This window comes from Chelonoidis abingdonii, chromosome 2 (genome assembly GCF_003597395.2).
Source record: "Chelonoidis abingdonii isolate Lonesome George chromosome 2, CheloAbing_2.0, whole genome shotgun sequence".
NCBI classification, from domain to species: Eukaryota; Metazoa; Chordata; order Testudines; family Testudinidae; genus Chelonoidis; species Chelonoidis abingdonii.
In genome coordinates this window covers 185,806,129-185,829,554 of record NC_133770.1, presented here as the reverse complement: position 1 = coordinate 185,829,554, position 23,426 = coordinate 185,806,129, and the positions used below count along the sequence as shown (strand labels likewise).

At 43.8% G+C, this 23,426-nt stretch overlaps 1 protein-coding gene across 5 annotated transcripts in view; it reads right to left on the bottom strand.

Annotated features, from left to right (window-relative positions):
- DTNBP1 (dystrobrevin binding protein 1) overlaps window positions 1-6,028 on the bottom strand; it is a 177,735-nt gene extending 171,707 nt beyond the window's left edge. For 4 of the 5 annotated variants that reach the window (XR_004372590.2, XM_032772605.2, XM_032772603.2 and 1 more), the window contains exons 1-3: window positions 5,905-6,028; window positions 2,196-2,246; window positions 172-222 (exon numbers count right to left, since the gene is read on the bottom strand). Coding sequence is in view for 3 of the 5 variants with exons in the window: in XM_032772605.2 (XP_032628496.1) it covers window positions 172-222; window positions 2,196-2,246; window positions 5,905-5,960 (158 nt within the window). In the remaining 2 variants the exon portion in view is untranslated. Of the gene's footprint in view, window positions 1-171; window positions 223-2,195; window positions 2,247-4,693; window positions 4,827-5,904 lie in introns of those variants that run through there. The other variant, XM_032772606.2, reaches the window with a different exon arrangement.
- Window positions 6,029-23,426: the final 17,398 nt, after the last annotated feature.

Here is a 23,426-nt window from a genome sequence, read left to right as displayed (position 1 = left end):
GGAAGAGTCTGTAGTCCCTTCCTTATTTACTGCACACCATTCAAAACCTGCAATCAATACAGCGTTTTCATTTTCTTATAATCTTATTTACTACTCGTTCCCCCTATAATATTTTGATTAGGGAAAGAAACCATGGAAAAAACACATTAGTATGAAAATGGAAAGACATACCTGCTGAGCAATTCCAATCCAGCAGAGAACTTTGGCAAATACTGAACAGATCTGTAAACAGAATCAAAAAACCACAGAAGTTAAAAATGGAAGAGAATAAGGTCATCCAATGCATCTCCCTGTCAGTGCAAGATTGTTCACTGCTATCCTCGTTTCCTACCATTTAGTCTGCTTAGTATGTTTTGAACTATACTAATCTACTTTAGAAGAATATAAAAATACCAAAAACCACTAGATTTCAATGTTAAGCTGATATTCACCTACATTTTCCCTTTTTTGATTACTGCATGATACCCCTTAACACTGCTCTATTTTTGGTGTTCATTAGAAACAGACAGACAATGTACAATGCAGTTTTTACATCTAGTACTAACTTTAAGATTAGATTATGAAATCATGATTATGATGTTTAACTACTTCTGCATTAATATGTTGACACTAATCATTCAAGCCAAAAGCTTTTGCATTTAACGCACCGTACATTAAAACTGTTGTTGCTACAAAATTGAAAGAATCTTTGCCAGCCCATAATCTAATATTTCCTATGTTGGTCAGAGCTAATAGGTTATATACATACACACCAACAGGTATTACATGCACAATATTAACGTGTGTGCGCACATGGGGAGAGGAATCACTTACTAGAGTACTAAACTTATTCTTGCTCACTTATGCCAAGACATATATCCCACAGTGCCCTGGGACAAACCTCTCAGCACATGGCATAGGCAAATACAAAAACTGTCAAAAGTTAGATGAATGAGTGTTATGAAACAAAGGTATAATGTGGTACAAGGAAATAATGTAAGGTGTATGAATGCTTTGCATTAAGGAGTGTTTTCATGTCCCTGTGTTTGGAAGGTAATAACCAAAATAAAAGATGGAGAAGTAAAGGGATGCACCAACGACAAAGCTGGCACAAACTGGTTAGTTAAACTTTAAGTGATGTGAGTGCTGTGCAGCTTATAAACAGCCATCCTATAAAAGATGACTAGCTTAAGTGGCATTTGGGAAGCACATCTTCTGTGTAAGGTGAACTGAACATGCTGCAAGACTGCGCTTCCTGGGAAACACAAAATGTATTCTCTCTTTCCTTCCTGTGCTCCATTGCTTTGTCTTTAGACAATAAAACTGGCTTAGCTTGGTTATTTGGTTTCTTGAAGATTTTTTAACATTTAACCGCACATATAGTCAATGAGTTGGCTATACCTCTTAGTCAATAACAAGTATAATTTATCAGCAAAAATAAATATGAAAATAATTTTACAATGCTTCCAGCACATACTAAATATTAACAAGACCACACTTTATAAATATATGTTGTACAACATCTAGGACTGTCAAGCGATTAGAAAAATTAATCGTGATTAATTGCAAATCACATTTGAGGTATTATATACAGCTATAGCAAAACTGTACATTTCTGCAGCTGAATATTGTATAAATATGCCATTTATTCATGTTGAAAACAGAATGAAATTTTAAAATGCTGACTTCAGAAACATTATAACCAATGCTATTTTCAGCTATGCTGCAGAATGGTTTAAGATTTCTATTCTGAAGTTACCATCCCTTTATCATCAATTTTTTAATGCAATGAAAGGCACTTATTTCTGTTCTTGTACTTTGAAACACCTCATAACATAAGAGAAATGATTGCAGTACTTAAGAGTCACATGGAGAAAGATAATAAATTCAAGCGTCATAAATGTTTTGGGCAGTGATAGTGTTTAATTTATTATATTATAAAGGACAATATAGTTTAGTTACAGCTAACATCTTTAAACTGAGTGCTGAGCACCAAAAAAATGGCTAATTTTAAGAAGTGGGAACTAGAGAGTTCTATTAAACCACATGTTTCAGGTACTTCTCTTATCAATAGAGCAGCATATTCTTCATCAAAATTTCAGTATTATGTAAAATACTATGTAAATAGTTTTGCCAAAGTATAGCTATGTTTAAACAATGTTTTCATAAATATAAAGACACAAGACAAAGATGTATATTTCAGTGTACAGAGGTACCTCTGCTTGCTTATTTTTGCTTCTCTTGATTTGTCACCCAAAGTCTTCAGCCTATAATTCAAAACAAAAGTATCAGGTCTTTGCTAACTACCACAACAGAAAAATAGCTTGACACAGTAGGTGCCTAGAGTGTACCTTGAGGTTTATAAAGGTCATTTTTGCTTTAGTTTATTTTGGAAGTGCGAACTGTCTCCCCATTTATTGTATTTTTCAAGACTATTACATGAAGTGATTTTTCCATGGACTGTATTCCTCCTCTCTTCTCTCACACAGTACTGTACAAACAGCTGCATATGGGATTGTCAAATGCACCTAATGTGATTTAGGAGTACAAGTCTCATGTATGCATCTACACTGGGACTTCTGCTCCTGAATCACTTGCATTTTGTCTACATAGGGAAGTTTTATCAGTTATAAAAACCCTGTGTGGAAATTCTTATAGGAACAAGGGTGACTATTTTTTGGTGTAGCTTAAACCCTTCCCAAGCAACATACATAAAACAAAACAAAACCATTTATTCTGGTGTAAGAGTTTCCATGGAGGAACTTATACCAGGATAAACTTATATCAGGGCAGGGAGTTTATACCTGTTTAACTGTATCAATTTCTATTTCAGAAGTTACATCATAAAAACTTTACTATACAGCCACAGTCCTAGTCGCATTTGAAAATTCCTACTCCCCCATGCCAACAAAACTTCTTTGGGAATTTTCCACTATTGCATTACTACTAGTATAACCCCATCATTGTTTTTGGTAGTAAAATCTCTCGCCTGCTTCAACTGCATGTAAAGCAGTACCTTTTATGAACCAAGAAAGCATAGACCAAAAAGACAGACTTCTCACCCTTGAGAGTAATTTCCAACAACGATGAAAATTTATAATCCTCTAAATCAGCAGGTCTCAAACTGTGGCTCGAGACCCCAAAGTGGGTCACAATCTCATTTTAATGGGGTCGCCAAGGCTGGAATTAGACTTATGGGGGCCTGAGGTTGACGCCCAAGCCCCACACCCAGGACCTAAGCCCAAGCGCTTCAGCCTTGAGTGGTGGGGCTCAGGTTACAGGATACCTGCCTGGGGCTGAAGCCCTTTGGCTTCTGCTTTAGCCTCTGCCTTGGGCAGTGGGACTCAAGCAGACTCAGGCTTCAGTCCCCCATCCTGGGGTCATGTAGTAATTTTTCCTTGTCAGAAGGGGGTCACAGTGCAATGAAGTTAGAGAACCCCTACTCTAAATTCAAGTGTCAGTATAAGAACAAAGGATAACACTTTTTGAAAACACCTGAATCCAATTTCAAAAGAGACTGAGGGTAAGACTATGGCTTGGACTAAACTACATAGTTACCTCAACATAAGCTGCCTTGCATCGATCTAGCTATAGAAGCGGTCTCATTTAAATCTGGCTCCCACTGACTTAAGTGTCTCTGTATGCCAGTTTACTAATACCACCTCCTCAAGCAGCATAGAGTCACAGTCAATGTACAGTAACTCCTCACTTAAAGTCATTCCGCTTAACGTTGTTATGTTGCTGATCAATTAGGGAGCATACTCATTTAAAGTTGTGCAATGCTCCACTCTTACGTTGTTTGGCTGCCTGCTTTCTCCACAGCTGGCATCCTCCCTCCCATCACCCCAGCCCACCAGCAGACCCCACAGATCAGTGCCTTGCCCCTCCTCCCCCTGCCTCACTGGCTTGCAGCATTTTGGAGGCAGGAGAAAGGTGGGGGAGGAGCAAAGACTCGGTGCGCAGGCTCCCCTCCCCCCCCCCGCCTCCCTAACAGGGCTAGCCAGCCAATTGACCCTGGCAGGAGGGAGGAGCGAGGACTCAGTACCACAACAATCAGCTGGCTTGTGGCATTTAGAAGGGAGGGGAGGAGCCAGGATGCAGCATGTGAAGTAAAGGGGAAGGAGGTGGGGGGGAGAAGAGGTGGGTTAAGGGTGGAAATTTGGGGGAAGGGGTGGAGTGGGCACGCTGAGGGTTGAGCCCCCACCCCTGGTTTGTGCAGAGTAGGAGAAGCTGCCCTGGAAGCTAACACCCACATTTACATTAATTCTTATGGGAAAATTGGATTCGCTTAACATCGTTTCACTTAAAGTCACATTTTTCAGGAACATAACTACAACGTTAAGTGAGGAGTTACTGTAATTAGGTCGATGCAGTATCAATGTAGATAGTGCATTGCTTATGTCGACTAACTTTCAAGACTGTTCCACTATGCCCCACACTGACAATACAAACGCTCCTGGTGAGTACATGCATCACCTGCACAAGGAGGCACATCTGCACACACACACACACACACAAAAGAATAACTGGGTGGCTGTCTGCCAAAGTAAGTTAAGTTGACATAATTTTGTAGCCTACACTACAAAGACCACACCACCACAGAGTAACTGCAGAAGAGCTTTTTTTCCCCCCTATCAGCACAGGAGCACCACCTCTCCAAACAACAACAGAAGCCCCCTTCTGTTGACACAGCTGTATCTACATGAGGTGTTACCTCAGTGCAGCTATGTGATCAGGTTGTATATATTTTTTAAATGTAAACCAAGCCTTAAGACTCCTACATCCCACTGACTTTCATTTATTAGATCCCGACGTGGCTGGACAAGACCACAGGAAGCAGCCATAAGTCGAGAACCACTGCAAATAATAAAGTACCGGGGCGGGTGGGGGGAAGAAACGCATCATTATGTACGGGTAAGTAGTTTTTTTTTCTTCTGTAAATACAAGGATGTAGGACAAACTAAACTGAAGCTCAGCTTTCTACTTTTGGTTTTCCTTTCCTATTCCTAAAGCATGGGCGCAGCCATTCCTTCCTTCCCCGCCTCCTCCCCTCACATGACAGTCACCCCTGCCACAGGCAGAGACGCTAAGCTTTCAGCGGGCAGTGTACGCTACAGGGCCGCCTATGAAGTGGCTAGTTTGGTCCAGGAAGTTTTGCTGGTCAGTTCCTTCAAACCACTTTTACCACATGCCGACACGTCTCCATTCCTCTTTCCCCCACTCCCAACAATGTTAACACGGCCAAACACCAGTTACCCCGTGCCCACTCCCCCAGCGTCTCCAACCACCTCTCACTGCCCCGCGTTGCAGTCCATTATCGCTGCAAGCCCCGCGCCCTGCCCTGGGCGGAGGTCGGGGGGTCTGACAGGTTGGGGGCGCCCCAGCTGACACGCCTGTATCAGCTCTCCGGGGTGATGCCCTGAGGCACAGCCCGGAGCTAGGGGCGCCGGGGGCCCGTCCCTTGGGCCCTACCGCTCTGCAGGAAGCGGCGTTTTCGCAGAGCAGCGGTTCCAGCCAGAGCCTCTACAGCTGCCCGGAGGTTTCCAGAGGCTGCAGCCCTCTTCCCCCCGCACAGAGCTCGGCTCACGAGCCCGGGAGTCCTCGGGGCCGGGGCTCGGCGACCGCCCCGGGTCTCAGCTTGGGCATGGGGCGCTCGCTCCCGCCGGGGTCCGGGCGGGCCCCTGGGACCAGCGGAGCAGAGACTGGGACACGAGGGCTGAAACTTTTGGTTTTGAGCCACTACCCGGAACTCAGCCTGTAACCGCCCCCGGGTGGGAGAGCAGTTGTGACCCTGCCGAGCTGGGCAACGTGCCTCGAGTCCCGCCCGGCTCCCGCAGCCCGACCTCACGCGCCCCCCGAGCACCACTGTCCCCCGCGGGGACTTGGAAGCACTTGCTCCGCGCGCGGAGGGGCGGGGCTACCCACCCCGAGGTGAGGTCCTGCTGCACGCTCAGCAGCCGCTCGCGCAGAGACTCAAACATCTTCTCCTCCGCACACGCGCTCCTCCTCCCGCCGCCGCCTCTCACTCACTGCGGCACGAGCGCGGGGCGGGACCGCCTACCTCAGCGAGCAGAGGGGGCGGGAAAAAGGCGTCTCTCGCAAGGCCATTGGCGGCAATTACCTCCCCGCTATGGCTTTCATTCCGGCAACGGAGGCCCCGCCCCAGAGCCGTTGTTATTCCCTCCCCTTCCGCCTCTATCGCCGTCGCTCAGTGATGTCATGACGTAGGTAAAGAACAGCGAGTGTGCTGCTTCCTTTTGGCTTTACCTGCCGCCGTGCGCGTGCGGTCTCCCTCTGCCGGGCGGGAATCTAAGGCCTCCGCGCCTGCGCAGGGACCCTCACGCGGAGCGAAGCTGCTGAGAGGGACGGGGGCGGTGGTTTGTGATACCCCGGAGGCCACTGGATGATCTGGTGGCTCCAAGTTCTGGGTTAGACTCTGTTACCTTATTGCCCCCTGGACTAGCAGAGAGGGGAAGAGACTGTGTGTGTCCCACGTTATCACAGCCATGTGAGCCCTTTGAAAGTGCTGGATCGGTTGTAATGCAGGTTTATCTGCCCCCAGTGTTCATCTCTATCCTCTGTCATCCAGGATGTGTCTGGTGCTGCCTTGCTGAGAAACAGCTGCAGCCTGAGGAGACTGCAGTCCTTCCATGTTATGCTCCGTCTGGATGCAAGCATATTGGGACGTGATCTCCCTCTATTACATTACTCTTAATGAGGTTGGAAATAGGCTGCATTTTAAAGTACCATGGGCCAAATGGGGTACAAATTGCACTTTGGATGTGTCATTCAAAATAGACAGGAGCTGGCTGGACTCCTTCTGAAAGAGCAAGAAAAGCAAGAGAAAATGGCAGTGGGCAACTGTGATAGGTGGTAAAACCTGAAACTGGGGGACTGCTGTGCTGCCTTAACTCTCCAGTCAGGGCTACTTCATACAGTGCTGTGCTACTGACACGCAGCAAAAACCTTCAGGTGCTGTGATCCCTTGGCCAACAAAATGCAGGGACACGCCCAGATAAGTTGCATGAATGCATAACAAGCCACTCATGAACTATTCAGAAGGAGACACCAGCAAATCCCCGTAGCCTTGTGTCATAAACAGATAGCTAAGGGTTAATGTTTTTTACCTGTAAAGGGTTAACAAAGGGAACCAAACACCTGACCAGAGGACCAATCAGGAAACCGGATTTTTCAAAGCTCAGGTGAGGGAATTTTTGGGTGCGTCCCCTTTGTCTGTGGCTCTGTGAGTAATCTCTCTATCTCCAGACTTTAAAATTTGCTGTTTCCTAATGTTTAAGAACAGGTATAAGACAATATAAGTTTTATATTGTTTTTGTATTTACATGTGTGTAGTCATGGAATGTTTTAAATGTATTTCTTTTGAATAAGGCTGTTTATTCATATTTGTTTTCTTTTAAGCCAATGACCCTGTATATTGTCACCTTGATACAGAGACCATTTTTATGTCTCTCTTTTTTAAAACTTGTTGATTTTCTTTCTAGTTGAGGCTCAAGGGGATAGAATCTCTGTGCCAGGATTACGGTCTCTCTCAGGAAAGACTGAGGGGGAAAAGAAGGAGGGGGAAGTGGATGGTCCTCTCTGTGTTTGTGTTTTCAAGGACTTGAACACGGTGATCTCCTAGTGTACCCAGGACGGGAAAATCTGGAGGAGGTAAAGAGGGAGAAGGAAGTGGGTTATTTCCCTTTTTGTTGTGAGACTCAAGGCTCTGATCTTGGGGTCCCCTAGGAAGGTTTCAGGGAGACCAGAGTGAGCCAGACACTGAAATTCTGGCTGGTGACAGCGCTATCAGACCCAAGCTGGTAATAAGCTTGGAGGGTCATGCAGGCACCACAATTTTGGACACTAAGGTCTAGAATTGGGACTTATGCTTATGACACTTGCACCCCAGACTATACCGTCTTACACTGCCAAGACCTTCTTTTGAACAATGTAATTTATTAATTAGTTCACCACTTCATCAAGGATAGTGGCTACATCGGCCTTCATAATCTGAGCGGATTCCTCAAACACTTAGACAAACTCACCGGTAAGGATAAAATATTCAAATAAGTACAGAAAGATAGATTATAAGTTGTAGGCATAGAGGTCAAAGATGGTTACGCCATAAAAAATAAAATAGTCTACATTCTACACCTTATCAGACTAAGCAAGATTTGAATCAGTTTCTCACCCCACTACGCATTGAAGCAGTTCACAGTTCTTAATACGCTGGCTGAATTACTTGCTCATCCTGGGTCTCTCTACTGCAAGGTCTTTTTTCAAATATTCTCTCTTCAAGTAGGTGGGAGAGGAGAGAGGCCCTAGGCTGATGTCACAGACTCAAATTATACTGCCAAATCTCATGGCATAGAAAAATACTGTCTTAAACATAGTCAGGTGTCACATGTTATATGTCCCTGCTGAGACTCTGGGCCTCCATTGTTCATGTCTTTTGGAGGGTTCCTGGGAGACTGGCTTCTACTTAATAGGCCATCAACCCATGGTTGGCTAGTCCTAATGTAATCTATTTAGTTGTCCTTTGTTGCAACTGAAAGACCAGCTCCAGGTATATCCCAGACTCACAACATTTCAGTACACACTTTACGAGGGGAGCCAGGGCTCAACCCTCCCTTTGGAGGAGGGGACCACACCGCCTCGTCCTGTCCTCGCTGGGTCCTGTCCCTCGGGTCCGCGGTCCACTGTCCAGGCGTTCGATCCCTGTGGAGCGGACTGGGCACAGCAAAGTCAATAGTGGCCCAGCCCTTGGTTCGAGTGGCACAAACGCAGTACAATCGGCCCTGGCCCTTGGGCAGGCCGAGCAGCACCAGATCACTGGGCCCAGCCTTGGTTCGGGCGGGCACCAACACAGTACAATAGGCTCCGGCCCTTTGGGGCAGCGGCAGGGCAGAGCAGCAAATAGTTCAGAAGGCTCTGGCCCTTTGGGGCAGGGCAGGGCAGAGCAGCAAATAGTTCAGAAGGCTCTGGCCCTTTGGGGCAGGGCAGCAAACAGGGAGGCTCTGGCCCTTTGGGGCAGCGGTAGCAAATATAGTTCAGAGGGCTCTGGCCCTTTGGGCAGGGCAGAGCGCAAGCACACGGTAGCTTTGGGTTGAGGGGTACTGCCACCGGTACGGGTGGCAGGGGAACGCAGCCCACCCACTCCTCTGCGTTCCAGCCCGGGGCCTAGTCAGCTGTCGCCGCTAGTGGCAGTCAGTGGGGATCCGGTCCGAAACACACTACAGTGATCTGGGGCTCACGACTGAAACACACTGACAGCAACGATCAGTGGGGATCCTGACCGACACACACGGTCATCGGCTCGGGCCTTCTGCGCCTTGACTGTAGTCAGCCGCCCCCCAAGCTACTTTCCATTCCCCCTTCGCTTCTACCTGGTCCGCGGGTCATTACCGTCATGTCTCCTCCCAGTCCGGGCTAGGTAGATCCGGGTGCACCTCTGGGTAGCTGGGCCAGGTCCAGTCCGAAGGTTCCTCCAGGCCATAGTTGGGGCTGGGCAGCTTTGGTAGTTCCCGCAGCTCAGGGTCGTGGTTGCTGCGGGTCGGTTCCGGCAAGGCCTGATCCCTGTCCCGGAGCTCAGCAGCCTCCCAGCAACAAGGGTCGGCCGGCACATCTGCTCTGACCAGCAGCTGGGCTTCAACTGAAGGCCGGCGCCTGGGTTTTATACTTCCGGGTCACCGCCTGCCCCTTTGAGGGGCGGGGCTTCAGCCCGGAAGTTCCGCCCTGGGGGAAGATGGACGGGGCTCAACCCTCCCTGTGGAGGAGGGGAGCCACACTGCCTCGCTACACACACGTAGCAAAACTTCATAACTTCACATACAATGGTAACACAACAGGACAGTAGTGTTCAACAGATCATGGCTTCTCAAATGATACCTCACAATGCACACTTTGTACAAAACATATCATAACCATATCACAGTGGTGAATATGCAGGTTCCAGGGTGGTATTTTAAGGTACAGAATGTTACTGGAATGAATGAAATACTGTTTTCTTGCTGAAGATGATTTTGTTCACCCATCCTTTTTTAAAATGGGCAGGACTAAAGAAGCAAACTGATTGGCGTATTCAGCAGCCTATCTGTTACCCAAACAATTGCAAAATAAAGATCCCCACACATTGGCAGAATGGCACCTTCCCCCTCAAATCAAACCACCAAAGTAAAGAATATAAACTATCGTTTTTATCATTTATATTTAGCACAATAGAATGCCAATACTGCAAACATTTATGCACATACTTCACTTTACTACCTTGAGTAGTGGACTACTCACAATAGTATAATTAAGCATATGCATAAGGATCAAGGCCTAGGTATTCCTAGCACAGAAAGAATAAAAATAGTCTGTTCCCTGAGGCATTTATAACCTATTTTAAACAAAAATCCATTGTAAAAATACCGACTGGCCAAGAAATAGTGACATTAATGGGACTCAATGTCTATGACTTAGAGAGGAGGAAAGGTATGTGGAAGAGAATAAAGTCTTTATGAAAACCCAGGTTTGACTTAGTCAAATGCACAAATTAATGACAAACAACAGGCACAACTATAAAAATATGTTCCTCGAGTCCTTTCAGAAATGAACAGGTTGATGGGCCAGCTGCCTTAACAGTGGGATGCATGGGGTGGTGACAGCAGTCAATATGATCCAGCACATGATATGATGTGTTCCCAAAGATATATCTTTATTTTTGAAGGTGAAAGATGCAAAGGAGATGACCAGCATGGTGTGGTTTGTCCCCATTTAAAGAGAGCAGCTTAGTTCTGCAATGTGGGGTTTTGGGGTGGAGGGTGGATAGGGCAAAAGGAATATTTCCTAGATGAGCATAGTTGGAGGACAAAGAGTGGACAGTACAAAAAGGTGCAGGGGACAGGAATTAAAAGGAAGCTGTCTTAGGGTGGAGGTGTAGAGGATGGAGAAAACAAAGGAAGAGCAGATAAAAAGGAAAAAGAAGAGGCACTCCTGGGTCCTATCTAACCAATTAGGTTTGTTGTTTTTGATATTGGAGCATAAAGATCTCTCCCATACAGAAGATGCAGCCAGACTCATTAAAAGGGGCATCTGGTACAATATGTGTTTTTTATGTAATATATTATAATAGAACCTATAATAATGAAGCTTGGATAGAAAACTCTACGCTAAAGCACTGAGTGATGACACCAAAAGTGTAATAAAACCATTACTAATTATTCATTGTGTTTTTCGTTACCCATGCAATCTGCGTCAGAAACTCCCACTGAAAAGTTATAATTACAACGTCTTAAAGTGCAGTTCTAATCTGAAAAATGTCTCTGTGAAAGTGGCAACTTCTTACTCATAAGAACTTCTTGTTGTGTGTACCCAATCTTATTTTCTTACATTAGTAAAATGATATGTTTTAACTGAATTGTCACCCTGCAGAGCCAATACAACTCAGGGAGAGTGAATTGTGTTCTTTTCTAGCTTCTGTATCAGCACAACTATTGTTAACTAAGTTCACATTGCAAAGGCACCTGTGGACCTTCATTGCCTTCAAATTACACCCTGAATGACACCTGTGTAAACCCACATTTGTAATTTAGAGCACATTTAGAACAGGTGTAGCTAAAGGCAAACTATGAAGACAATGAAGTTGCACACACAAAATAGGGCAACTTCTGTTTTCCAGAATCTTTATGATGTGAGCTGGTAAGATCACAGTTTGACTTTCGGATTCCAGGTTGAGATTACAGGGTTGATGAGGGGGAAAAAAAGATCTTTTTACGTATATAATGAGATGATTTGATATGGAGTCATGGCACAATATACAATGAAATTCCATGTTGCCCATTTTACAGTGGCTTTTCACAGTAGAACTTAACTTTAATAGAGCCAAACACAACACCATGTTGAAATAAATTTTATTCATTAAAGGTTTTCAAGAAACATAATTTTCCTGTTGTTCTTTTTCCTCCTCCCACCAAACCACCAGAATTGAACTTTTAACAATTTTCCTTTCAGTACTTTAAAGCAATACAAAAATAATGTGTTACTGGGAAGGACGCGTGGTAGATTTTTTTTGGAACAACAACATAAAGCCTTAATTTCTATATGACCATATACATTTGCTATGATAACAGTTTTATTATTTGGCTTTTTTGGCTCTGGCTTTTTTTTCTTGCTCTTGTAATTCTGCCTGTTCTGTTTCTGCCCGTCAGTAAAATTAACAGCCACCACTACAACACACGTCATGCACAGCAGTTTCAGGACTGATTTCTTTGAGTCTGTGTTTTGCTTTTATATTTGATCCATTTAGTCAACAACTACGAGTACTGTAGAATTATTTCTGAGCATGTTGGAATTGAGTAATCTAGCATATTATTTTTTGTTTTTAAGTTTTCGCTCAGTAAAGAAGGCTTCTAAAAGAGATGTGAAGATCCAAAAACATTCAGGCTGACCACTCAGTATTTTTTTAGCAGTTGCAAACAGAAGATATGACACAGGGCCTGAAGTAATCATAAAACCTGTGAAGTGGAAAGGGCTACCAGAAGTTCACACAATTTATAACTTGTGTTGGCCTGTCTGCTTAGAATGTAGCCAAATAGATTTTTGCCATTGTGCCATATTCAATTTAGTGTTTATGGATGACAGAACAATGTCTCAGCTTGCTTGCAGCAATTGTTGGTAAGCAGGGCATTACCTTGCTCTGGCTGAAACACAAGTTTTCATTTTACAATGAAGGCTTAATCTTAAAGACCAAAAATGTTTTAACTTAGGGAAATAAGGTTAGAAATCTAAATATATAATTTGATCACATATAAATGTGACTTGATCGTCAGAGATGCAGACTACCTACAATAGCCACTGATTTCAAAACTTTTTTGGGGAAAGCAGTCAGTGTGAACCTTGGTGAAATGCCCATTTGCATATTACACTAAACAGGCACTTGCAAGATTCTGACATCAGTCTGTGAAGCTGTTATGAAATCTTTGGTACTTGGGTGTACCTTAGGCAAGTCACTTCACCCGCTGCTGTCTCCGTTTCCCCATCTTTAAAACAGAGATGATGATATTGACCTCTTTTGTAAAGTGCTTGAGATCTACAAAAGAAAAATGCTACATAAGTGCTAGATGTTATTATTAATAGACTTCTAATATATGCTTAATAAATATTGTGTATGACTTCTGCATGAACTTCCCTTTTCTTTTCTTTATACTGTCTATGGCTGCACCAATACCAGAGAATTATGGCTGGGATTTTGAAAAGGGCCTAAGGGATTTGGGTGTTTACCTCCGTAAGGCTCTTTTCAAAATTGTAGCCTAAACCATAGATAATTGAACAGGTGGAATAATACCAGTTTTAGGAGCAACAGTATTATGAGTCTACACTGCCTCTACTCATTCAGTTTAAGTTTTGCTTCTTGTTTTAGAAGGACTATGATTCCATATAACATGACAGCCCCACATTCACACCAGTTCAAGGCTGGACTTCTGTAGTCAGTGCTGTTGTCATAGTAATATGTACTGTGCTGCAGGGATTTGTGAACTGGACAGCCAGTGTGTCATAGATTGAGGGATTTGGGATATTGAGATTTCCAGACTATGCAGGAGTGATTGATGAAACCCATGACTCCCAACAAGACTAGGTGTACATTGTGCCAATTTCCTAGACATTTGCTTAGGCTGGCCAGGTAAACTGCATGATGCAGAGTGTAGACTAGACAGACAATCAAAGCAGTGACTGGGACATTGTGGATAATGAAAGGATTATTTGCACTGGTAGGGCTATTATGCCAGCAGTCTCCATTCACACCAGAATTGCCTGGGGGGAGAATGGCACGGTGAAGGATCTCACCGTGGTTAGCCTTTCTCAAATCAAGCCTAACACAAATGGTAGTTGTAACTGCTGTGCACCATTGGGAGTACTTCTGTATATGGATGCATTACAGGTATGTCGGAGGGCCTGTATGGTACAAAGCACCCATAATTTCTTTAGTGTAGACAAGGCATATGAGCCTGATTATCCAGTGCCTTGCACTGTGTGTAGTCAGACACCTATGCAAAGTGCTTGAGAAATACTACCATTCTGACTTGGTAGCATTTTACCCCCACTTTGCCCAGATGATGGTATCTACTCAAGATTCAAGGTGATGGGAAATCAGGTTGTATATCCATTGGTTGTTATAGGTTACTGTATAATGGAAGGAGATATTTTAACTCTGTTATCAGGTTATCTACTAAATTAACAATTTATCAGTTATAAGTAAGGCTACAGTTTAGTCATGGGTATTTTAATTAAAAGTCATGGACAGGTCACCGGTAATAACCAAAAAGTCACAGGTAGTGATCTCTCAGTGACTTTTACTAAAAATACCCCTAATTAAATCTTAGGTGCTGAGGGAGGCGAGGTGCTCCAGGGGATGCTGCCGCTCCTGGAGGTGAGGGGCAGCCCAGGGCCCCACTGCCACCACTGCAGCTCTGGGTGGTGGCGTCCCAGAGCCACAACCCCGCTGTTGCTCCTCCCGGCGGGGGGCGGCATGGGGTGCCACTGCTCCTCCCATACCGCTGCTCCGGGACAGCACCCGGGACCAGTTGCCTGGGACCGCCGAGAGAGCAGCCGGGGCAGCTGGCCCCAAGGCTGCCCCAGCTCTCAGGAGGCCCTGGGGTCAGCTGCACAAGCTGCTACACCTGCGGACGTCACAGAGGTCCCGGAAAGTCACAGAATCTGCGACCTCCATGAAAGACTCACAGCCTTAATTATAAGTGATTTAGCCAATCTTTCAGACAGTTTAATTTAAATAGAATCAATCCTTTTCAGGACAATAGGTCCCTCTTTCTGGATGACTATGATCAAAGTGGCAGTTTCATAAAGTAAATGTTATCTTTTACCCATGTGTTTTCAATTAATATGTAGCAGCATTACTTTGGGCATGATTCTGCAACTGCTATGTGCATACAACTTTCATTGTATTCAGTTGGAGCTATCCAGAATGAGGTGCTGTAGAATTTGGATCTTAGAGTATTTAAATAACCTTTCTAATCCTGTTCTGGCACAAGTACAGAAAGTATAGTGTTTCTGTTCACATTTTGTAAATAGGTATGTCATTCTGGTATGATATGATTATAAGATTTTCTTTTGTGAAATAACTCTAATATCAGTAAAGCACCATAATCCAAATGCAATAGTATTGACTATTAAGGGGTTCTCAAACTTCATTGCACTGTGATCCCCTTCTGACAACAAAGTTACTGCATGACCCCGGGAAGGGGGCAGAGCCCAAGCCCTGCCATCCTAGGTGGGGGGAGAAAGGGTCACAGCCTGAACCATGCTGCCCCGGGGGGGCTGGAGCTAGGGCTTCAGCTTCAGCCTTGACTCACAGAAACACTAATGCTGGCCCTGGCAACCCCATTAAAATCAGGTCGTCACTTACTTTGGGGTTCTGACCCACTGTTTGAGAACCACTGGACTATTCAAGATATCTAGTGGAAAGGAGACAGCAGAGGAATAACAATACCACTGAACCACTTTCTCAGCATTTTGAGGTTGACTACTCTTTATTCAAAGTCAAACATTTTTACAAACTCCTTACATTTGCTGTAAAAGTAAATAATGTGTCAGTGATATAATGACAATCCTATATAATTTATTTATATGTGTTTTTCAAGAGGTTGATAGAGAATACTTGGCCTTGAGCGGTGAGGGGAGTGGAAGAGTGAGATTTTGCTTCAGATTGTAATAAAATTTCAGCACCTTGTGACCCTATAATCCCTCTGGGTGTGGCAATCCACCAGTTGAGAACTACTGCACTAAGTCCAGAAATAAAGGTCTAGATTCTGGGTGCTCGTCTAGCAGTGTAAAAGCAGCTGTAAAGCCAGTAAATCTGGCCCCTTTGGATTGGTTGGATGATGTAGAGATATGCTCATGTGGCTCCTGTGCCATCCTCATTCCAGGCTGTCAAGTGAAGGGGATAAAGCAATAAGAAAGGCAGATTTCCAGCTGCTGGAATAGCGTGCTAGGGTCATGAGCAGCCAGATGTAAATTAGAGCAGCCTGAAGGGGACCAGATAGGTTCCCAGTCAGCTCTAGGATGGAAGTAGCATAAAAGGTAGTTTAAAGATACCATTGCCCCAACAGTCTGGTGCCAAATGTAGTTTGCCCATATCAGATGATCTGGCCCAATGTGTATCACCAACGTTACATCTGCATGATCTGAGTCCAGTTTGTAAATTTTGTCTTCCAAATTGGATACTGTTTCTATCCCGTTTGGCAAAACAGTAAATAAAAAATTAAAAGGCAAGCTTAAAAAAGCAACTGAGTTTAAAAGGACACTGTCAGGTAAAATCTGCCCTGTACTTCTGGAAGCAGGGGGGAACTGAAACAATTGGGTTCCTGTTGTGTGGATACAGAAGGGTGGAGATTCAATTCCACAAACTCTCCCCCAGAAACTCTTCCACTGGATTTTTGTGGACTTTATTCTCTGTAGGGTTTTGGGAGGAAGCAGACCAGCCAGTCTGCATGGCATGCTCCCTGTAGATTTCCAAGCAGAAATCCAGATGAGTGATAATGCTAGTTGGGGAAACGAATGCTCAGACACTTCTCTATAGCTGCTGCAGTATAACTGGAGGAGGAGTGAGCAGCACAGTTCCTGAATGAGTCCTGTGGCAAAGCCAGGTGGATGCCTGTTTGAAGGCACAAAGCCTCCATAAACCATCTGAGAGATCTACTGCTTTAGCGGATTGGTTGGCTCGGTTTTTTTGTTTGTTTGTTTTTGTTTTGTTTCTTCAAGAGTAAGGGAAACTCAGCTTCTACAATGGAATGGTGACCAGTGAAGTTAGAATATCTTGTCTGGGCATGGGGAAAACCTTCACTGTTGCAAATTTACAGTGAGTGATACAATGTTGGCCCCTGCTGCAAGCAGTCTTGCAGTGATGTGAAAAGTTCCAGCCTGCATGTGATTTTGGAGAAGCAAAATCAGAAAGCAGCCCATCCTGCACATGCACCCACAGAAAGCCCTGCAGCTTAGGAGAAGGTCTGCTAAACTGCAAGAGAAGAGACCTTGTGTTCTAGTCCCATTTTTTCCATGATTGCTGTTAGTGGTTTTTGGTGTGCTTCATAATTATTAGCTGGGGGTTAGTCTTATACTGGCAGGTGGAAGATAACTGTCATTCATCCATTTCACAGATAAGACAACTGAGAGTTTAGGAAAAAAAGAATGTAGGCCATACTTACAGAAGGGGGACTTTATCCTGGGAAGCAGTGATTCTGAAGAAGACTTGGGGGTCATGGTGAATAATCAGTTGAACATGAGCTCTCAGTATAATGCTGCAGCTAAAAAGGCTCATACAATCCTTGCATGCATAAGCAGGGAAATCTCAAGAAGGAGTAGAGAGGTTATTGTATTTGGCACTGATGTGACTGCTGCTGGAATATTGTGTCCAGTTCTGGTTTCCACAGTTCAAGAAGGATGTTAATAAACGGGAGGGGGTTCAGAAGGATTAGAAAACATGCCTTATAGCAATAGACTCAAGGAGCTCAATCTATTTAACTTAATAAATAGAAGGTTAAGGCGTACCTGATCATACTCTATAAGTACCTGAGTGGGGAACAGACATTTGATAATGGGCTCTTCAATCTAGCAGACAGATATAAGATTGTTGCAGACACCGGAGGTGCCCAAGGCAAACAACAGTGATTCGTGCCCGGAGTGCTTTAGCACCAATAAACACACCAGGGGGAGAAGCAAGCAAAGTTTATTTGAGATCTCAAAGCACCGCTGGGAGACAGCCTGCCTCAAATCCAGCACACCTAAAACAAGCAGTCTGTTCCTTTATCTCCAGGAGAACTTTTCTCGCTGACTAGCAAGCCCCCGTTTCCCCTCCCTCTTCTGACCGGCTGCAGCATTCTTTTCTCACACACTTCTTTCTCCCCTCCCCTCCTCCTCCTCCTGTAGCAGTTACGTAAGTGCAGGTGCATTAAGTAAACTTGGCTGTGGCAGCTCGTTAGTAAGTTTTCCTTCTGCAAGTTATCTTGTCTTTCTGCTAAAGGTCCACAGGCCTCATTATTTCTGCTTTAGACCAATTAGAACTGTTGCAACTGATAACGGCTGTTACACCAGGCCTTTTAGGTCGATTAAAGTTTAAATATGGAAGGACTCTTGCTCATCTGAGGCCTAAACAGGCAGACTTTATATCCTTATTACCTTTTAAGTTACTTTAGGGTTATGCTTAGTGACACCAACAAGATGATCCAATGACTACAAGATGAAGCTAGACAAATTCAGACTGGAAATAACTCATACATTTTTAACTGTGAGGAAATTAAGCATTTGAAAAATTTACCAATGATTGTGGCAGATTCTCCATCACTGGCAATGTTTAAAGCAAAACTAGATGTTTTTGTAAGAGATATGCTCTAGGAATTACTTTGGGGGAGTTCTATGGCCTGTGTAATATAAGAGGTCAGACTAGATGATCACAATGGTCCCTTTTGGCCTTGGAATCTATACACAGTATCAATTTGGAGTAGAATCCAGGCCATTAACATAATAGCTAAGACTCATGCACTTTACCACAAACACTTTCAGAAGGAACATGCCAAATTAGGTGCTTTTGTGACCCACACTAACACAGTGTAGTTGTGTCAACCCCAAGCAACTACACCACATACAGAGGTCTATGACTCTCCTAATACTTCTCTGCTAAGAGGTATGGTTCTTTACTTGATGTGATAGAGACCTATGCTTTTGTGCCCAGAGATTGAACAAGGTTCAGTCCCCACGGTTTATCCAGACAGGGGTTGTATTATATTTAAACTATACTGTCTGTAACTAATGTACTGCAATCTGGTTCAAGAGCCGTCGGTAAAAACCAAAAATCATGATGCCCAGCATACCTCTACTCTCTCACATATGATTATGTTTGGCAAAGTACTTGTAGTTACTCCTTGCAGGGTGACACCAACAGCCCTTCCAATCTTGACTCTTCCCAAATCTGCCTACCCTGAGTTCTTAACTATTAGACACTTAACTATTTCCCCTTTGGTTCATCATTCCCATCCGCACCCCCCCTCCTCCCAAAGCAAGGAAACCTGCTCCCCAGGTTATCAGTTCACTCTGGGACACACATTCCACACACTTTGCACAACAATCTTCCTGGGGTAAAGATAAACAAAAAGTTTATTTAATAACAAAATCATAGATTCAAAGATAAAATAGTAAGGAAAAACAAGTTACACAGAAAATAGAGAAAGACGCAACCTCAGGCTTTAAACTTCATTAGCTAAATTTGCTTTTCTGATACAAGTTACTTTTTGCCTCTGAACAGTTTCCCAGCATACCCTCATGCTCTTGTAAAGAGGCCCCAGTTTTTAATGGGCGGTACCCTACTTAGATGCCAGACCTTTGTTTCTGGATAAAAAACCTGTTTTGCCTCCTGAGTCTCTTTACAGTTATCATAAGCTTTCCCAAATCTGGACCTTAGCGTCCAGAAATCTGGGTGCCTGCATGAACCCCTCTAAGCTTAATTACCAGCTCAGATTTGATCTCGCTGCAGCTCATCCAAGAGATTCTCCAGGGTCTTGGCTCCCTCTGGCTCCCCAAAACTTCCTGGGAACCAAGCCTCAGATGCCTAGTCTTACCCACAAAGGGAAATAACCCACTTCCCTTCCCCCTCTCTCTCCCACCCAGATTTCCCTCTCTGGGTTAACCTGAGAGTTACTGATGCAATCTCTTAATCACAATACCAGAAGCATGTCTCTCTATTTCACTAAGAGACAACCAAATCAAGGGACCAGAAATGATTCTATCTCTCTTCCCTCTCACCAATTCCCTGGTGCTGCAAAGCTTACCCCCATAGATCTAACACAAAGAGAATTCCCCCTCCCCTCTGTTCCTTAGCCTACCAGAGAAAAACCTCAACAGGTTTAAAAAAGAAAGACAAATATGAATAAACTCCTTATACAAAAGAGATACAATTTAAGCATTCCAGCAAACTCCACGCATGTAAATACAAAAAAAACAATAACAGCCTATGGTTTTTTCTACCTGTACTTAACTAACTTGGAACTGAAGACTAGAGCTTGAAAGATAGAAAGAAAAAAAACCCCTCTCAGAGCTGAGAGCCAGACCAAGACAAAAACCCAAAAATCCCTCCCCGAGCTTTGAAAAATCCGGTTTCCTGATTGGTCCTCTGGTCAGGTGTTGTTCCCTTTGTTAATCCTTTCCAGGTAAAAGAAACATTAACCCTTAGCTATCGCTTTATGACAACAGTCTCCAAACATAATATCAGAAAGAACCAGGATTTCACATACAGCTTCAGTACATACATTTCACAGTGATTAATGACTAGCATGTTGTATACTTTTCAAGTAATTATTACAAGACACCTTTTAAATAAATATCAAGTGTGTACGTGATGAACGGTCAGACTAGCTGGTTTACTGATACCCCTCACCTTGATAATGCTGTCCTCGGGAGCCAAATAATCGACCATGTTAAGTGAAACCGCGTTATATCGAACTTGCTTTGGTCCACTGGAGTGGTGCAGCCCTGTTCCACCCGCCCCTACCCCCCCCGGAGCATCTGCGTTACGCATGATTATTCTCCAGAATTTGTGTTATATAGGGTCGCATTATATCAAGGTAGCAGTGTACATACCAGGGCGCTCCTTGTTGTCTGATTGGGTTACTCTCAGGTCACAACTCAGATTCCACTAATGGGGGGCAATATAAGCACCTATGATAGACAAAGATGTATGTAAAGATGTTCAGGTTCCTTAAGTTAAAGAAGGTTCTTTTGCAACAGTAGGGCAAACATCTTACATGCATCCAATGGAAGGATGCAATTTGAAATTCATAGAATTGCCTCTGTTCTGATCAGGAGCTCTTGCAATAGTGTATTGTACTATTAGGAACAGTATTTTGACCATTTTTAATGGTTTTCATTTTGTATTTCTGAGTTTTCAACTCCAAGGACAATTTCTGAGTTACAAACCTAAATCTGTCGTAGCCCGATTACATATTTAATAGCAGTCCAAACCTCTCCTAGTACTGACAAATCTTGCAATTTAATCCCGTGTCACAATTTATTGGTTTTTCTTAAACCCTTAGCTCCCAAAGTCAGAAAATTGCATCAGCATCTTGGCTTTAATATTTAAAAAATGTAAATATCTAGCCTTCATGGTTGCAGAGAAAAACCTTGAATGTTTTAACCCTAATCACTCTGAAACTAGAAAGCAAATGAAAAGAACCCAGCATTTTTTAAAATCTCATTTAAATCAGCCTCATGATTTTTTGGGGCTTGACTATGATTTTTCAATGTTTGGGATTACCAATGGTGCACTCCCCAAAAAGTTTTTAGTTTTGGAGAGAAGCATGCTATACATTTTAACTTACCTTCAGCATTACAATTTCTTCAGCATTTTTAGGTGGTATAATTTCCATGGATGGCAGCTTTAGAGGTATGTAAGTAAATATATTTGAAGTTTTATATTGCATCTGAGATTTCAGGCCATAGCACTGCTTTTGGTACAGAATATACAAATGTTATATATTGACAAACTTATCAGGTACTGTTACGATGTTGAGCACTTTCTCACATCTGTCATTAAAACTAATGTGTTTTTCTTAAACAATGCCTTTTTTTGTAAATTGCTCCAATAATTCTTTTCTTTACAGATTATAAAATAATGTTAATTGTATTTCTATTGAGTTTTTTATTTTCTCTAATACTTCCTCCTAATTTAATTTTCTCTTTCTCTGAGAATAATTCTTCTGGTGAAAATATCTTAGACATAAGGTAGATATGAGAGGTGAGATTCACCTTTTTAATACTATTGCACACTCTGAGGGCTAAATTTTCAGAGGTTTTGACCATTTGCATGTCCCACTGATATTGACCTAGTGATTGAATTACGATTTTTCTTTCTACTAAGCAGCCTAAATTAAATTGCTTAATGTAGTTGAGAAACACTTTATTTTTTGTCTAACAACTAAGACCATTAGAGGGCACAGCAGTGTGAGGAAAACCAAAAAAATGTATACTTATCAGAAAAAAACCAATACAATGTACCTGGAAGCAGCCAAAGGTTACTTGCAATATATCACGTGCTATTCTTGCAGTACTGCACCAGAAAGGCACATTGAAAAACTCCCTTTTATTTCAATCACAGTGGTATTGGGTGCCTAGTATATAGAATAAAGCATGTAATAGTCACACCATCCTTAGGTCAGTCTCGGGCCAGAGCATCCCCTCTATACATTCATCCACTGTTCCTTCCATAAGCAGATCTCCCTTGATTGTGTAGAAGAAGGAAACTTTCTGTAGAACCATTCCCTGCTAACTTCCTGGTACCACAGATGCCTTTCCATTGGTGTTGTAGAGAAAAGGGATTCCATGAGTTTTGGGAGAGAGGGTAGAGCAAGGGAGATGCAGAGCTTCATATCACCATTCCCAGATCAGCCCATTGATATTCTAGCAGAACAATAGTTTATTGCTGCTTCAAGCTCCAACTCCTTTTCGGCAGGGCCGGCGCCAGGCCGCAGCGCGCCAAGCGCCTGCTTGGGGCGGCATGCCGCAGGGGGCACTCTGCCGGTTGCTGGAAGGGTGGCAGGCGGCTCCGGTGAGGCGTGGCTGCGGATGGTCCACTGGTCCCGCGGCTCCGGTGGACCTCCCGCAGACACGCCTGCGGCAGCTCCACTGGAGTCACAGGACCAGCTGACGGTCCGCAGAAACGCCTGCAGGAGGTCCATCGGAGCCACGAGACTGGCAAGTGACAGAGCACTCCCCGCGCCGTGCCGCTGTGCTTGGAGCGGCGAAATTGCTAGAGTCGGCCCTGCTTTTCGGTTCTCTTCATGATTTCTAGTGAGCAGCCACAGGAGGACTTAACCAGCGGCTGTATGACTTCAGCTGGAGCCATGCTGCCACAGATAGGGAGGACAAAAATCACAGTGTTGTGGGGAGCAGGTGTCCAGACAGCTTCTGCCTCTGTTGCTCTTGAAGTGTCCTTCAACTTGGATCCCCAGTACACCTGTAGGTGATCTCTTCTCAACAGAGGGCTGCACAAATCCAAAAGAGGGTGAAGTGGGTGGGGGTGAGGGGAGGAACAGTAATAACTAAACTGGTATTAATTCATGAATTTGTGTCTGCATCTGTCAATTCTGTTATTCATATTATAAAGTGTAATTACTTAAGTAAATGTTACATCACTTGGCTTCTATGGCATCCTAGACTACAAACATCTTCCATAAATGCCCTGTGAATGTTACCAGAGTATGAGACGTGCCATGAAGAACAGGATGTTCTGTGTAGAGTAAAATATATATTTTCCCCAGCACTTAATGATTTATTTTAAACTGTTCTATTTTACTTTAACCTTCTCCCTCCTCTCCTTTCCCTGCCAATAACAGCCCAAGTCCTGCTCCCATGGAATTCAGAAACCTAGTTCAGTGGGAGCAGGCCCCCAGCTTTTGAAGGATAAA